Source organism: Lytechinus pictus, chromosome 1, assembly GCF_037042905.1.
Source record: "Lytechinus pictus isolate F3 Inbred chromosome 1, Lp3.0, whole genome shotgun sequence".
In the NCBI taxonomy this organism is placed as follows: domain Eukaryota; kingdom Metazoa; phylum Echinodermata; class Echinoidea; order Temnopleuroida; family Toxopneustidae; genus Lytechinus; species Lytechinus pictus.
The window spans coordinates 6550228-6567772 of record NC_087245.1 but is presented as its reverse complement, the minus strand read 5'-3'; the positions used below and the strand labels follow the sequence as shown (position 1 = coordinate 6567772).

At 33.4% G+C, this 17545-nt stretch overlaps 1 protein-coding gene across 1 annotated transcript in view; it reads right to left on the bottom strand.

Annotated features, from left to right (window-relative positions):
• LOC129254562 (uncharacterized) overlaps window positions 1–17545 on the bottom strand; it is a 177994-nt gene that overhangs the window by 83721 nt on the left and 76728 nt on the right. The window contains exons 51-64 of the mRNA XM_064113465.1: window positions 16700–16795; window positions 15805–15908; window positions 14365–14426; window positions 14008–14183; window positions 13282–13644; window positions 11472–11567; window positions 10264–10626; window positions 8404–8499; window positions 5246–5611; window positions 4356–4451; window positions 2599–2943; window positions 1484–1600; window positions 710–1072; window positions 74–169 (exon numbers count right to left, since the gene is read on the bottom strand). Of these exons, the coding sequence (XP_063969535.1) occupies window positions 74–169; window positions 710–1072; window positions 1484–1600; window positions 2599–2943; window positions 4356–4451; window positions 5246–5611; window positions 8404–8499; window positions 10264–10626; window positions 11472–11567; window positions 13282–13644; window positions 14008–14183; window positions 14365–14426; window positions 15805–15908; window positions 16700–16795 (2739 nt within the window). The remainder of the gene's footprint in view (window positions 1–73; window positions 170–709; window positions 1073–1483; window positions 1601–2598; window positions 2944–4355; window positions 4452–5245; window positions 5612–8403; window positions 8500–10263; window positions 10627–11471; window positions 11568–13281; window positions 13645–14007; window positions 14184–14364; window positions 14427–15804; window positions 15909–16699; window positions 16796–17545) is intronic.

Here is a 17545-nt window from a genome sequence, read left to right as displayed (position 1 = left end):
AATCTGATGAAAACAATATCATTCCCATATGCATACATGAGCCAAAATCGTAAAGTTGGTATTTTAAACTTACCACATCCAAGTTCATCTGAATTATCAAAACAATCTATTACTCCATCACAATCAGATCCTATTGGAACTCTCTGGTCTACATCACAAGATTCAGTTACTATAGAAAAATGAGAAAGGGTGAATTTACAAACTATATCCCTACTTTTTTATTATACACCCTAGACCAAGTTATCTCAGGCATTAACAGGTTACGGTAATCTGAGTTTACTTAAGTTAGAAATAGTGATATGGATCCATCATTTCAGCCTCGATCACTACATTCATACACTGTATCTTAAATTCATAGGTATCTAGTTGATCTGAAAAGCTGCAAGACGGGTAAATGTTGCCCAGCTCCTTTCCAAGGTATAGAGAAAGGATACAAAATGGGCCTATATTTCAACTGCAACTTCTTACATTTACTTTTAAATCCTAATAGAAGAAAAAGGTCATATTCTTATTCTAATCATTTAATGACTGCGACGCATTTGTAACATTCCAACGTTTGATGTTACTCAAGTGTAGTTAACATTACCAACGTTTTTATTAAAGCCAAAGAGTAAGTCACCATTGATTATTTGAGATGTTTTGTTTACTTTTATCAACTGTCACTTTAGAGAAGATGATTGATTTGTAAACAAAATCTTTCCATACTTACATTCAAATGGAATTGATGTCACATTCATTGAGAACCCAGATCGCGTCCGTGTAGAATCTGTAACAAAGTAGAGATATGTCTGCATTCCAAGATAGTACCTTGTTGGAGTTACAGATCCAGTAAGCTCAAGGACAACAGAGTTCTCATCTAATCGATTGTGTCCAAGTCCAATGTAGAGGTAGTCATATCCACTTTCCAATGTGAAGTCAAGGATGTCAATCACCAGGGAATGGTCAACTTCAGCTTGGAGAAGCCATAAGCACTTGATTAAATTGCTATAGGCTATAGGGTAGTTGTCAGAAATGATGGATAAAGGTGTTGATGCAGGAATAGTTTGAAGACCATCTGACGGACAGCTGGCATCTGAAGTTATGGAAAACAAATTATAAATAGGATTATTATATTACCTAAACAAATAAACAAATACAAGCATACATGTACACACAAAATGAATAGTGAAATAAATTAGCTTTGATTCATTGATATCTTAATCTCCTCTCTTATTCTTAAACAATTTGCTTCTTTGTTTTTCAGAATGCCTACAATCACTTCATCCATCTTCTTTTCATTTATTTCCATCCTAGTTCCTACATACATGTATATATCTCTGGATTATCTAATAACTCTCATTACTGTAGCTGAAATGGTAAAAATTAAATTAAAAAAACTGAATTATATCACATTGACTGGTGAGTTCACTAAGATATCGGAAGCAAGGATGTACTAGCTAAAGATGACGTAAGGAATGATTTTATCATAAACTATTCTACATACCACAATTTATCTCATCATCTTCATTAAGGCAATCAGATAGACTATCGCAAAACGCTGAGGCAGAAATACAGACATCTGATGAGTTACAGGACATAAGAGAATTCCCACAATCACCGGCTGAAACAAAAAATAACATATATACAAGTACCACAATAATAATAGTGTACATGTACACTTATAGGCCTGCATTTTCAGAAAAGCTTTGAATTGTAACATGGTACAAAATCAGTTTATGCAGATTTCTCGTACTATCCCGCTTCCTTTTAGTACCCTTTGCCAAAAGCATGTATTTAATTGGGAAAGTTGAACTTTTGTTCTCAATGCATAAAGAAAAAAAATCCAAAGAATTACCTCAAAATTTTTGGATGCTAACGGCGCTTTCCTTAGAGATAAATGATGTGAACCAATTTGATCTAATGACGTAGTGATCGATAATAGGGTTGTAGACACTTTGAAGCTTGTATCACCCCCGTCACTGTTGAGAGAAGGTTTGAACGTCTGGATATAGATCGCTTCTTTCACTCCTCTCTCAAAGTACCACGGCTACCTGTCCAGCACTTGTACCTTGTTAATGTCAATGTGATGTCCAGGCGATTCGATGTGATTGTGCTGCGATACTCCAAAGGAAGAGGAGCTAAGGTGTCGATGTCCAAGAAATCTGGCCCTCGGTGAATAATCTATGACCCGATTATCATTCATTATGTCACTAGGTCAAATCAGGTCACATCGGTCATCGCGGAGGAAGGCTGCAGTTAGCAGCCAAAAAATTTGAGGTAATTCTTCAGATTTTTTCTTTATGGGTTGAGAACAAAAGTAAACTATACCTTATTTCCAACCAACACATATGCGCTTTCATGATCGTACCCTAATACATGTAGTAGTCTAATTTGCTCAGCTAAAATAAACTTCATGATTGTGTTCAAAAGTTTGCAAACTTTCAATAGTAAAGAATTACAGAATGCTTGATAGTTAGTCCCACAAGTTTGGTCTATTCAGAAGAAAAAAATGACACCTGATACATGTACATATAACTGCAAAATTATGTGTTGTCTTTAAAATTCTTGACATATTTTTTTCTCATGCTCTAACATACATGTACACTTCCTCTAACCTACTTGGTTGATCAGAAGTTGATATTTCAAGGAAGAATCCCTGTCTTGTAGTACTATAGTCACTAGTGAAGCTGATAAAAGCTTTATTCCCAGGCAGAAGAACTTGTAAACTCCTATCATAAGACCCTGTAAACTCCATTAAGAGATTGTTGAGGTCAAAGGTCAATCCCTCGCCAATATAAAGAAAATCATAGTTAGGTTCCGTGCTGATGTCTGTTGCATAGATGATGATGCGATAATCTGAAGGTGCTAATATGGTCCATACCAGGTTAAGATTGTTGTCATAGTTGGAAGGATATCCAGGTGATGTCAGATTGTATATTTCTCCAGCCGAGAGTGAAATATTAGCTAGATTAGGATTGAAACAAATTAAACTGTTAAACATCTATACTTTTTCAAACAGAGATTTTCAAGCGTTTGATGGTATAAATCCAATTCAAAACAAAATTTGATTGAGTCATTAATTTCACTGGTCTCTGTTGTATAAAGATTAAATACATTTTATCAAATACAAATTAAATGACAGTTTACATTAGAAAAATGAAGCATTTATGTGAATGAAAAAACTCACTGATTTAAGGATAAAACACTCAATAAACTAGAAATTTAACGTGTCCAAAGGACACAGAAGGACACAGATGCTCCCGCTTAACGCAATCAGAAATTCATTCAATACTATTGAACTTAATAATATCGTGCATATACACCAATGATTTTGTTAATTTGTTTATTATTCCCTAAGTTACTATTCAGAAACCAACTTGCATATATGAGCTGTGACCTTTGACCTGCAGACTTCGCAATCGAACTTAGCCTGTATTTTGCTGTCATCTGTCTATATACACACACCAGAGTTCTTTGAAATCTGTTGATTATTTCCTAAGTTACTATGCAGAAACCAACATGCATAATAAGCTGCAACCTGTGGGCTCCGAAATCAAACTTAGCCTGTATTTTGGTGTCATCTACCTTCATGTACACACCAAAAATTTTTAAAATCCATTTAATATTTTTCGAGTTATTGCGTGGAAACCAATGGGGGGATGGAAGGAAGGCTAGAAGGCTGAAAAGCTGAATTCCAATAACCCTTTACAAAAAATTTACATAAAAATACATTCAACATCAAATTAAAGATCTCAATTCACACCAATTCTACATCATAAGAAACAGCAAAACACATAGAAATGTTGTTTATCATGTTGAGGATACATGTACTACATTATGACATGCATCCCCATCATGTTAAACCGAAATTGAAAACATAGATTTAAAAAGTACAATTTTGGGACAAATAAATCCAGACTTAAGAGAAATCTGTAAGCATGGGCTTCAGCATAACAGTGGCATGATTCCTTTTTGTATTCACTAGGGCAGTTAATAACACAATTCTAATGGTATTAATAATCTGACCAAAATAGACCATACTTCATGTACATTGAATAAAGAAAAGAGTAAATCTTGACTTCTCAAAGAAAAAAAGGCACCACTTCAAATTGGTGCCATGACTAATAACTCCTAAAAATTAACCTGACCATCATATAGCTTGTGAGGAACATTTTACTGATCCTTTTCTCTCCCTTCTGCTGGAAGAAAAAAAATATTGATTTTACATGTTTACGTGTAAACAATGTAGGTGATCTCCCACTAGGTGCTTTTGAAAGCAAATGTATTCAAAACAAAACTCTGAAACTACCCATACAAATGGGGCATCAATCCGTACAGAAATGCATGGTTGTACAAGAAGAAATTGATTAACCTACCACATCCAAGTTCATCTGAATTATCAAAACAATCCATGACTCCATCACACTTAGATCCTACTGGAACTCTCTGGTCTGCGTCACAAGATTCAGTTACTGGAGAAAAATCAATTTTTCAATGACTATTTTGAGGGATAGATATCATTTGGAAAAAATACTGTTCCTCTTTCAAATTATAATATATTAGGGAATGAATGTCAAGTTCATATAGAATTCATACCATACATGTATATTGGTATCACAATCTTTTAAGAAATAAAAAGGAATACTGCTATCATAACTTCTATTTCTGCTACTTCTTACGCTGAATACAACAACAACAGCGACAAGTGGTAGCATCATTACTACCAGTACCACAACTACTACTACATCTACAACTAATTCTGCCACCACTACTAATTCTTCTTCTACTACTACTACTACTACAACTACAACTACAACTACAACTACAACTACAACTACAACTACAACTACAACTACAACTACAACTACAACTACAACTACAACTACAACTACTACTACAACTACAACTACAACTACAACTACAACTACAACTACAACTACTACTACTACTACTACTACTACTACAACCACAACCACAACCACTACCACTACCACTACCACTACCACTACTACTACTACTACTACTACTACTATATTTACTACTAACAACTACTAGTATTACTGCTGCTGCCACTACTTTAACTATCATTACTACTCCTATATGTACTACTGCTTTATCATTACCAATATTATGACAATGAAAATAACAGCAGTTCTTCTCATACTAATGCTACAACTACCACTATTTTCATAACAACTATTCAAGATCTATTTTGTTCTTACATGTTTAGTAACTTTGAATTTTTAACACAACCCTGCCTACTTACATTCTAATGTAATGGATGCCACTTTTAATAAGAAACCGGACCGTGAAATAGAAGAATCAGATACAAATTGAAGATATGACCTCATTCCAAGATAGTATCTCGTTGGGGCTATAGATCCAGTAAGCTCAAGGACAACAGAGTTATTAGTTGATTGGTTGTGACCAAGTCCAATGTAGAGATAGTCATATCCACTTTCCAATGTGAAGACCAAGACATCAATGACTAAAGAATGGTTAGCAGCAGCTTGGAGAAGCCATAAACACTCAAAATTATTGTTGTAATTAAAAGGGTAGTTGTCAGAAATGATGGAGTAAGGCATCGAGGAAGGAATAGTCTGAATACTATTGTTAGAGGGACAGCTTGTACCTAATATTCAAAAGAAAAGAAAAGAAACAAAATGTTAGTTAATGAATCACTTTGCTGTCATTCAGTTCAGCATTGACATTAATAAATTGAACTTCCAACTGAAATTAACATCAATTTTGTATCTATCTTCTAGTAATTGACAAGCAGTACGACAATACACCAGCCAGTGGCCTGTACTGTTTCCAGGAGAAGAAGGAAAACAAGCATAGCAACTTTTTTGTACTATTATTAAAGATAAACATGAATGAGGCAACAAGGACATACAATCAGAATTGTTTTTACCTAAATGAAATAAAAATTGGCTGCCCAACCAATCCTTAATAAGCTGGGAAATCAATAAATAGCAAATAAAAGCAACCACAAAGTTGGGTGTGAAAATACATAACCACTTGAGCATCATTTTGAGCAATTTCAGGTGTAATATGTTCTTGCAAAATATTGCATAACTTTGGAAAAAAATTGTTCTCAAAAGTTGAGTAAGACAACAAAAAATATCATAAAATTCATATGAACTTTTCATATTACACATTTATCGTGCAAAATTGTGAGGTCATTTTGCATCCTCACTAAAAGGATTTTCTATGGGCCAGGGCTCGCAAATTAAAATTCAACACTGTTGCCTGGAGGCATGCAAGCCCTCACAAAAAATCATTGAAAAAATTGTAAAAATCAAAAGTTAAAAACACAAAGATAGATAGAAGAAATTAAAAACAATGAAAAACAACCAATTTTAGTACCAAAATTTTGCCAGAAATAATATCCACAATAAAAAAAAAAGTATTCTAGCAACTTTATTTAGTGAATAATGGCCAGTATTATTTTGTACATAAATAAGCATAATTAATTCGTAGAAAATATATACATTGAGTGAAATTTCGATCAATTGCAAAGTTTATATCATTTTTGTGGTCGCAAGATCAGCGACCAATATCTTAAAGGGGGGAGAGGAATAATTCTCCTCCCCCAGACAGACAAGACTCAAAACACCAGGGATTGTAAGGGTTCATGAAATAAAAGAGATAAAGTCCAGCAAAGAGACTGCTAGAAAGGACTACTTTTATACAAGTGGAACGCCTCTGGCAGTCTCGCCTGCATTACGCAATTTAATATAGCAGCAGTGCTAACTTTGAAAACTACTATAAAATAATCATTCACAAAAACATCATTCATATAATGACATAATACCACGTTCATTGACCATGAATGACATTTGAACGGAGACTTAAGACTGTCAACTACACCCATGTCCACATTTCATTCACTCTATCCATAAACTTTCAAAGTTATGATGGCACTTCAACAATTACCCCAACATGGCCTAAGTTTATTGACCTTAACTGACCTTTGACTTGGTTTTGTGACCTGAAACTCACAGGGGATGTTCAGTGATGCTTGATTACTCTTATATCCCAAGATTTATGAACTAGATCCATAAACTTTCACAGTTAGGATGGTAATTCAACAAATACCCCCAACACGGCCAAAGTTCATTGACCTTTAATGACCTTTGACCATGGTCATGTGACCTGAAACTCGTACAGGATGTTCAGTGATACTTGATTACTCTTATGTCCAAGTTTTATGAACTAGATCCATAAACTTTCAGAGCTAGGATGGTAATTCAACAAATACCCCCAACACGGCCAAAGTTCATTGACCTTTAATGACCTTTGACCATGGTCATGTGACCTGAAACTCGTACAGGATGTTCAGTGATACTTGATTACTCTTATGTCCAAGTTTTATGAACTAGATCCATAAACTTTCAGAGCTAGGATGGTAATTTAACATATACCCCCAACACGGCCAAAGTTCATTGACCTTAAATGACCATTGACCATGGTCATATGACCTGAAACTCACACAGGATATTCAGTGGTACTTGATTAACCTAATGTCCAAGTTTCATGAACTAAATCCATAAATTTTCAAAGTTATGATGGTAATTCAACAAATACCCCCAACTTGGCCAAAGTTCATTGACCCTAAATGACCTTTGATCTTGGTCATGTGACCTGAAACTCAGGCAGGATGGTCACTTATACTTGATTAACCTTATGTCTAAGTTTCATGGACTAGATCCATAAATTTTCAAAGTTATGATAGTAATTCAACAAATACCCCCAACTTGACCAAAGTTCATTGACCCTAAATGACCTTTGACCTTGGTCACATGACCTGAAACTCGACCAGGATGTTCACTAATACTTGATTAACCTTATGCCCAAGTTTCATGAACTAGGTCCATATACTTTCTAAGTTATGATGTCATTTCAAAAACTTAACCTTCGGTTAAGATTTTGAAAATAATTTTCCCAACATGGTCTAAGTTCATTGACCCTAAATGACCTTTGACCTTGGTCATGTGACCTGAAACTCAGGCAGGATGTTCAGTAATACTTGATCAACCTTATGTCCAAGTTTCATGAACTAGGTCCATATACTTTCCAAGTTATGATGTCATTTCAAAAACTTAACCTTAGGTTAAGATTTGATGTTGACGCCGCCGCCGCCGCCGTCGGAAAAGCGGCGCTTATAGTCTCGCTCTGCTATGCAGGCGAGACAAAAACAGCACTAAACCGTGTCACTCTTCTAATGGACATATATTTTTCAGTCTTTCTTTTAACAAACAAATTCTCTTTTAGAGACAGAGAAAAAAATTTAAACAGAAATTCCCCCTAAAAAAAGCTCTTGCACCAATATATAAATAAACCTACATGTATTATTTACATACAAAATGCTAATTCAAATAGTAACACTAAACTAAAAATTATGAAAATAATAAGACTTACCGCATTCAAATTCATCTGACTTATCAAAACAATCCATGACTCCATCACAATAAGATCCTTCAAGAACTCTCTGGTCTGCATCACATGATTCAGTTACTGGAAAAAAATACAAAAATATTACTTGTAATAAAATATCTAAAAAAATCCTGTTATCAAAATTTCATATTTCAATAAGAATCATACTCATAAAACATTCATCACTTCCCTTATTAGAACCCTAAATGCATTCTAGATTAAATGCAGTATTATAAATTACAGCAGCTACTACATGTACATGCTTATGCGTTTCAAAGATAAAATTCCTGGAATCCATTTCAATTATTTGAAAGAACTTTTTGAGGAAAGACTATATGTAATACACACTCTTTTCATTCTTTCTTATAGCAGCTTATTTCTATTGCCGGCCATTTGAATGTTTTCCTTCTCTCTTACTTTCGTCATTTTCCCACTCTCTTTCCACATTACAAGTTTTTTTTAATCTTCTCTGAACTCTGAAGGACGGGGGGGGGGGGGGGGGGGGGGTGGCAGCATGATGGCCCTCGACGCTTCGCACAATATTTTTGAAATGCAAGAAGATAGCGCCTCAAAATTGTATGACTTTTTTCTTTGAAGTCTCGCGCAACTTTTGAGACCAAATTTGTGACATACAGGTATACAATGTACCATCGCGCATCACATGACTTTTTACAAGGCAATGTCATGCTCAAAATGGCTCATTTTTGTACTCTGTGTACAAAGCCTATGGGAGATTATATTATTGGTCTGCTTAATTAATTCAAGGTTTAATTTAGTTGTTAAATGGTCTGTAATAATTTCCAATGAAAAAAAATTGAAAAACAAAAGAAAAATTACAAGAAATACATAAAAATTCTAAAACCAAAGAAATACATGAGGAAAAAATTGGCTTTCGCAAATTTTCTTTGTGGAAAACTTTTAATTAAATTACAAAGATGACATCTGTAAAAAAAGAAGAAAATTTGAAGTGAAATACATGTAGGGTGTTAAATATGCAAATATTGTTTTCATGAATAAATTTGCATATTTTATTCATAAAAATTAAAACATTTTTTTTCCAGAAATTTCTTTTATACTAGCTTGTAGTTTATGTGGTAAAGAATGTGCGTGCCAAATTTCGGCGCGATTGCGCGAACGGCGGCCGAGATCAGAAAGGGAGGGGGCCATCATGGCCCCCCAGTCCTCAATACATCTCAAATAACCCAGTCCTATTGGGTTAAAGGACTGGGCTGTTTAAGATGATTTTGAGGAACAAGGTGGGGCCATAATGAACTCCCTTCTGATCACGGCCGCCAGCCCTTCACAGAATCGCGCCAAAATTTGGCACGCATATTCCTTACCACATTAACTATGAACAAGTACATGTATAATCTTTTTTTTATTAGAAAAAAAATATGTAAATTCATTCAATGTGAAAAACATATGATATTAGACAGCCAATTTAACTTCATATTCTATTTTTTTCCTAGATGTCCTCTATGTAATTTCATGTCAAATTTTCAATAAAGAAGAAATGCAAAAACCGAATTTTCCCTGATACATTTCTTTCCTTTTTTTTTTTAGCATTTCTTTGTTTTTTTATCTTTTGTTTTGATTGGAAATTTTTGCAGCCCATTCCACATTTAAATCGAACCCTAATTTAATGAAGCAGTCCAAATAGAAATAAAAATAATCACCTTTTATGAATTTCATCTCCCAAAGACTTTGTACAAAAAGTATAAAAATTAGCTTTTTTCGGCTTAACATTATCCTTTAGAAAGTCAAATGGCGTTACCATGATATACCCGTAAGTCGCAAATTTGGTCTCCAAATTTGTGCAAGACTTCACACTCATAACATACTTACATTCAAATGGAATGGATGTCACATTCAATGAGAACCCAGATCGTGAAACAAATGAATCAGATAAAAATTGAAGATACAACTTCATTCCAAGATAGTATCTAGTTGGAGTTATAGATCCTGTTAGCTCAAGGACAACAGAGTTCTCATTTGATTGATTGTGACCAAGTCCAATGTAGAGATAGTCATATCCACTTTCCAATGTGAAGTCAAGGATGTCAATGACTAAAGAATGGTTAGCATCAGCTTGGAGAAGCCACAAACAGTTCAGGTTATTATCATAGTCCATTGGGTAGTTTTTAGACATGATGTTGTAAGGCATCGAGGCAGGAATAGTTTGAACACCATCTGAGGGACAGCTTGAGTCTGATATTATAGAAAGTAACAAAAATCCTTGGAAATAATTACAATAGTCAATATCAGAAGTAATTCATAAAATGTACATACATGTACTTTGCTTTGTTGCCCAGTGATAATTCTATCAATGAATCAGTTTGCTGTAAATCTTTCCAGAACTGGGAATTGTGAATTTGCTTTAAAAATGTTAATTACATCAATTTCGTACTTTATTAGTATCAAGACCTTACAAACATTTTCTTAACAAAGTGAATGACATGAGGCATCAAGAAAACAAATAAAAATCAGCATGAGATACTTTTTTACAATGTTATATAACCTTTATTAGTTGGTCAGTTCAATGTGTTAATTTACCAACCCTTAAAGTATTTGTATTATCACTTTTCTCTAAAATTGGTGAAATAAACTTGATATACTAACAGGAACATAACATACTGGTCACGTAACTCCTAAGACTAGAGCTTAGACTAGCACAGATAAGATAAGAGAAAAACAGAATGAAACTTCAATGGAGTCTCAGGTAAGATGTCACTGCCCTTTAAGAAAGAGTTGGAAGCCTACATTTTAGCTACAAATCTTTCTTTTTCGCTGGGCAATCATTCTAAGTTACAATTTTTAATCAAGTACATGTAAATAACAAAACCAATTTAAAAAAATGCATCTAAAAAGGGTGTACAATCCAATTTTCAATTCTTCTCTTAACCAACACATTACCCTATGGCACAGTAAAAAAAGTTGACAATGAAATTCCCCGCCAAGTTATTCATTCTCTTGCCACTATGCATTAATGTACCTTCTTTTTTTGTATAAATAACCAGATAAAAAATAATACTTAAACTAAGGAACAGACTTACCACATCCAAGTTCATCTGATTTATCAAAACAATCTATGACTCCATCACAACTAGATCCTACCAGAACTCTCTGGTCTGCATCACAAGATTCAGTTACTGGAAAAATATGAAAAGATCAATTTGGATGGATCAAGTATAGAGATTGTGTGGAGTTGTTATATGGGGAAGGGTTTTCTCTGAAGATGAAAGGATTAGTTTATAGGAGTTGCATAAATTTGATGATACAGTATGGGAGTAAAATGTGGCATTTAAAGAATAAGAAGAAGATGGGGATTATTGGAGAAAATGTGACAAACTTACTTGATAATCTATTCTAACCCCAATAATTTATCTTTTCTTTTCTATGAAGAAAGGTTTTCTCTGAAGATGAAAGGACTAGTTTATAGGAGTTGCATAAATCTGATGATACAGTATGGAAGTAAAATGTGGCATTTGAGTGTAAAAAGAGATTGGGTTATTGGAGAAAAATATGACAATATGACATAATAAACTATTTTGAACCCTTATCCTCCATTATTTGCAATAAATCAGCTGCACAAAATTGTCAACCACGCCTCTAGCTGACTTTCTACTTTCAAGTCTTGCACACTTAAAGAGACAAAATTAGTGATGCCTTGGTATGTGGTTACAAAATTCACAATATAATGTACATGCAGGTAAGACCAAAAATTGCTCAAAATCATGTTTTCACTTACAAAGTCAATGCAATATGTGTTTTCAGATAATATTTATAAAATGAGTGATTTAAATTTTTTTTTATTGATAACAGTCAATTAACTTGATGCTATTTATGGCTGAAGTAATGTCACCAACGAATAATGCCCCCCCCCAAAAAAAAAAAAAAAAAAAAAAAATAAATAAATAAATAAATAAAAGTAAAACGATAAAAGACCTAAGAAATAAAAAAAAAATAAAAAGAAAAATAATTTTGATAGCAAAATTCTTTTCATTTACAATTGTTAGGAATGCTATAAAGATAATCAGCATTCTACGAGTATATTTGTGAACAGCTACCCCAAAACCAACAAAAATTTGCCAGAAAAAAGTTCTCTGTGAATAACCAAAATAGTAATATGGCCTTCAAAAAGCAAAAATTAAAAAAATAAACTCATCTGGAAGATAAATTATTCTTCAAAATACTGTCAGAATTGAAAGTGTACAGTTGAACGGAAAGCAAGATACAAGATTAGCTTAGACACAAATTTGTATGTGGACTGCTTAGAAGTTTCACCGAGTTTGCAGTACTTGAGTGAAACCTGAACTTCAACATTGTTTTCCACTTATTTCTTGAAAGCTGTCTCTTAATAGTTTCTCGTGCATTCTATTATTTGTGTACGTAATTGTAGAGCAGTTTTCACAAGCTGCTAGTATATATTACTTTAAAGCTCAGGACCTGCTTTTTCAAACTCAATGAAAATCTTAAAATTCATTTTTGGGCGAGTTCTTTTTAGCATTGGGAATCTGGTCACATTTAGTGAAGTAGAGCAAAAAATAAGAATTTATGAATAAATTAAGATAGTTAATTCATGTAAAGTAAAATATATCAATTTTTATAAAATGCACCTACATATGTATGCCATCACATAGATCATATCATTCTCTACCATTCTCATTATCATTCTCTACCCTCATGCAAATTTGTATCACGATCACACAATCCACAGCCGAGATCGTAAGGGGAGCAATTATATACCCAGGATTAAGGTTAAAAGTTATATTTCAAAGAAACCTCATACAAGACTAAGATTTAAATCAAAATTTTACAAAACAATCACCAGTAGAAATAGATAAGGACTCTCTTCATACTTACATTCAAATGGAATTGATGTCACATTCAATAAGAACCCAGATCGTGAATCAGATGAATCAGATAAAAAGTGGAAATATGACTTCATTCCAAGATAGTATCTTGTAGGAGCCATAGATCCTGTTAGCTCAAGGACAACAGAGTTATTAGTTGATTTATTGTGACCAAGTCCAATGTAGAGATAGTCATATCCACTTTCCAATGTGAAGTCAAGGATGTCAATGACTAAAGAATGGTTAGCATCAGCTTGGAGAAGCCACAAACAGTTCAGGTTATTATCATAGTCCATTGGGTAGTTTTCAGAAATGATGTAGTAAGGCATCGAGGCAGGAATAGTTTGAACACCATCTGAGGGACAGCTTGAGTCTGATTTCATAGAAAGTAAAAAAAAAAATGTTATATTTTGTTTGGGAAAAGCCCACCTGGAGTTGATCTTAATACCTGACATTATTTAAAAAGGCCTAATTCACTAATCTTCATCTACATAAAAGCACATGTTAGGCATATCGCAAATTATCTAAACTAATAAAAATTGTAGGACGTCTTACAGTAGGAACAACAACTCGGTTTGTGATGTTATAGGTCACATATTGTGAGGAGAAGTAAAGTGTTATGGAACAGTGTCATTGAAGTGTAAGAGAATCAAAGAAAATCATTGTGTCATAAATATTCTTAATATGAACAGACAGTACCATGGGGAGAAATACTTAACAATGGTAGATGGAATACCTTGATATATAACAACAGATCCATTAATGACAGGCAAGTCTCCAAATACCCCATTCTTTACTCCATTCTTGATAGAATCACTGATCAGTTGTTGAGTAGCCATCAAAGGATTGGTGTCATTACTTTCTATCAAACTATTCAGTTGAACTTGGAAGTGCGTAGTGATGCTTCCATTCCTTGAAAAAATAATAATAATATCTCTGGATATAGTTATATTCATATAAATCATCATTTTATCCCATGAACCAGAAGCACAAAATCTTAATAAAGAGAGCATATTTTTTTCATGTATGTAATTTGGGTTGGTTACATCATATTAAGTATCTTATTAAATGTACCACAGTACAGTTTACATACCTGAAACCTGTGACAGTTGCTCCAAAATACAGAGGTCCTAGTGATTCAAAGACAGCATCCATCTGTCATGGAAAATAATACCATAAGGATAACATAACAAGCCAACTAGGAATGACTTAATTTTTAAAGAAAATATCCATTCCAGTCACAACCTTGTGATTACAAAAAAGAACATCAGTGAATTTGAAAACACAATCTATTGAGGAATGGAAAAATTCTAGACAACTGGCTTTCAACACAAACTAATCAAAATATTTCATTATTTCAGAGTTTAATCCAAACCCCTACTAGATTTAAGTATTAACCAATGCCAAACATGTTGCCATTAATAATAATAATAATAAAATTACATTTTTATAGTGCATAATACACAAAGTCTCTATGCGCTTCACATAAATATCTCAACTAATAATATACAAAATGGTCATTGAAAAGAACAGATTGCATTAAGATTAAATAATTCAATAATTATACAGCATGGCATGCATTCTAAACATGAATTAAAGTGGTTTGGTTAAAAAAGAACTAACTCTCTATGAGAAGAAGGCCTACATTTTAACTTGCCATTCTCGTAAAACTGAGATGTTAAAAAGTTTCTTGATTATTTTTTATGCAAAAGAAAGAGTCTCGTATTCAAAACTATGTACACAGTCATGCAATATGAAGATCATTCATTATCCAGTAGTCACCTTGAAGAAACAACGTAGAAATTACCAAAGGTCTGTTGTAGAAAATATATTGGATCCATTTTCATTAAGAGACCATTATTATTAAACAAAAAAATCCAAAACATAAAGGTATTATTTGGACAGTTAATATGCTTTACAGCATGTGGTAACGAAAGGTACATGTAGCTAACCATATTGTGCTCCATATATCTGCATGTACCCCCTAAATGACCATTGAAATATCCATAAACTAAAGTAATCAAATGTCTTTAGAGCAAGTGATCTTCTGTTATTTCAATATAATATTTTCTATTTAACTTAAAATATTTATTTCATTTAAATGTATTATTTGGACAGTGAATATGCTTTACAGCATGTGGTAACGAAAGGTACATGTAGCTAACCATATCGTGCTCCATATATCTGCATGTACCCCCTAAATGACCATTGAAATATCCATAAACTAAAGTATTCAACTGTCTTTAGAGCAAGTGATTGTCTGTTATTTCATTAGAATATTATATATTTTACTTAAAATATTTATTTCATTTAAAAGTATTATTTGGACAGTAAATATGCTTTACAGTATGTGATAGTGAAAGGTGCAGATACTGCTCCTTATATTTAACTGAATGTATCCCCTAAATGACCATTGAACTTGTATCCAAAGAGAAAATATCATGTCTTAAGAGCAAGTGATCTGTCTGTGATTTCATTAGAATGTTTTCCATTTTACTCAAAATAAGAATATGTATCATCCTGTTCAACTTACACCATCGATAATGCTTGAAGTTGTATTCTGGTATAGTACTGTAGAGGGGTCATTCAGATCAGATGAAAATATACCAGCTATCATAAATGATCCATCGATTGAAACTGAAATAAAAAGTTCAACAAACTTTTATCATGGTCATGCTGTGAAAGATTTTGGTAAAAACATTTTATAAAGAGCAAATTAAAAATCTACTGCCATTTCCAGATATTGACATGAAACACCCAAACTTCAAAGTGCTTCCATACTACAGAACAAAATGAATTAAGTAAAACATGATTAAAGACTTATAAAGTATGTATCTCCATTCCTTTTATATGTGTGACAATCCTGAAATGATTTGTCTTCTTGTATTACTCTCAAATTATTATAGATTGTCCAGTTAGTGAAGTGGAATAAAAAGTAAGAATATTGGGGGTCAGATATTCAATGAATTTGAATATTTCATACAATTGCCTGCTGTATATAAAGTTCTATTGCAATACACATTCTATACGTCAAGTTCAGACCTTTTGACTGCTAAATAAAACCAGATCCTTGTAACCCCTACATCAGAGAGCAAGTTTGAACTTTTGAATTGTCAAGTCTTCTTATTTTGCTAATAGGTCCATAATATGAGCAAGTTGTGGCATTGTTAAAACATCTATGTGTAGATTGACCTCTACAAGTTCAGACCTTCTGACTGCTAAATATTACCAGATCCTTGTAACCCCTACATCAGAGAAAAAGTTTTAACCTTTGAATTGTCAAGTCTTCATATTTCAGATGGGCAATTTTCTTTCATTTATTTAATGTGTGAGACCTTTGACACAAAGACCCCCAACTCTGATGAAAACAATATCACTCCCACATGCATACTTTAGGCAAATTGTTAAAGTTGATATTTTAGACTTACCACATCCAAGTTCATCTGAATTATCAAAACAATCTATGATTCCATCACATTCAGATCCAATTGGAACTCTCTGGTCTCTATCACAAGATTCAGTTACTAGAAGTAAATGTGAAAGGATCACTCAATAAACAATTTTGGAAAGAGACATTTTAAACTATTTGTTCTGGTATTATGAAAAGTTAAACTGATAGATAATGTTAAAATGTAGTGTGGCCAATTATTAGAAGACTGCAAAATGCCTAAAATGTAAAAAGCAATAAAAAAACGATCCAGGGGGTGTTTCATATGATATGTAACATGCAATCTTATTGCATTACGTCAAACCCTCGTTGAGGAGACGACCGCAGTTCAGGCCCTGTACCGTGGTTTTATATCCCAGTTACAAAAACCTCATTAGAGGATCCAAGATATTTCAACCCTGAATGGCCAATTTAATCCCTCTTATGTAACATATCACCTCCACAGGCAAGCCTTAGCGTTGAGCCAGTGTTAGACGATAAACAGCAGATGTGATGTTACGTAAGAGCAGCTCTGCCTGAAGTAAGCCCTTCAGAATGAAATTATTGTATTTAATATATAAATAATCGAGTTTTCAAGGCATTTTGTATTTTGAAATCCAATGCTAATTCGTTTTCAACTTTGAACGAAGAAAATCGACCCGCAAATAAAGAAACTATTAAAGAGAATAAAAATGACTGAATGCGCTGGCGAGTGAGTTTTCTGAAATAGTCACACTGTGTATGCAATTGTGGTTTAGTTCTTTTCAGACCCATTATGGTCAAGAAAAAATTGTTCAAATATTTAAACAGGGCCCGGATTGATTTTGGTTTTTCACGATTCGAAACT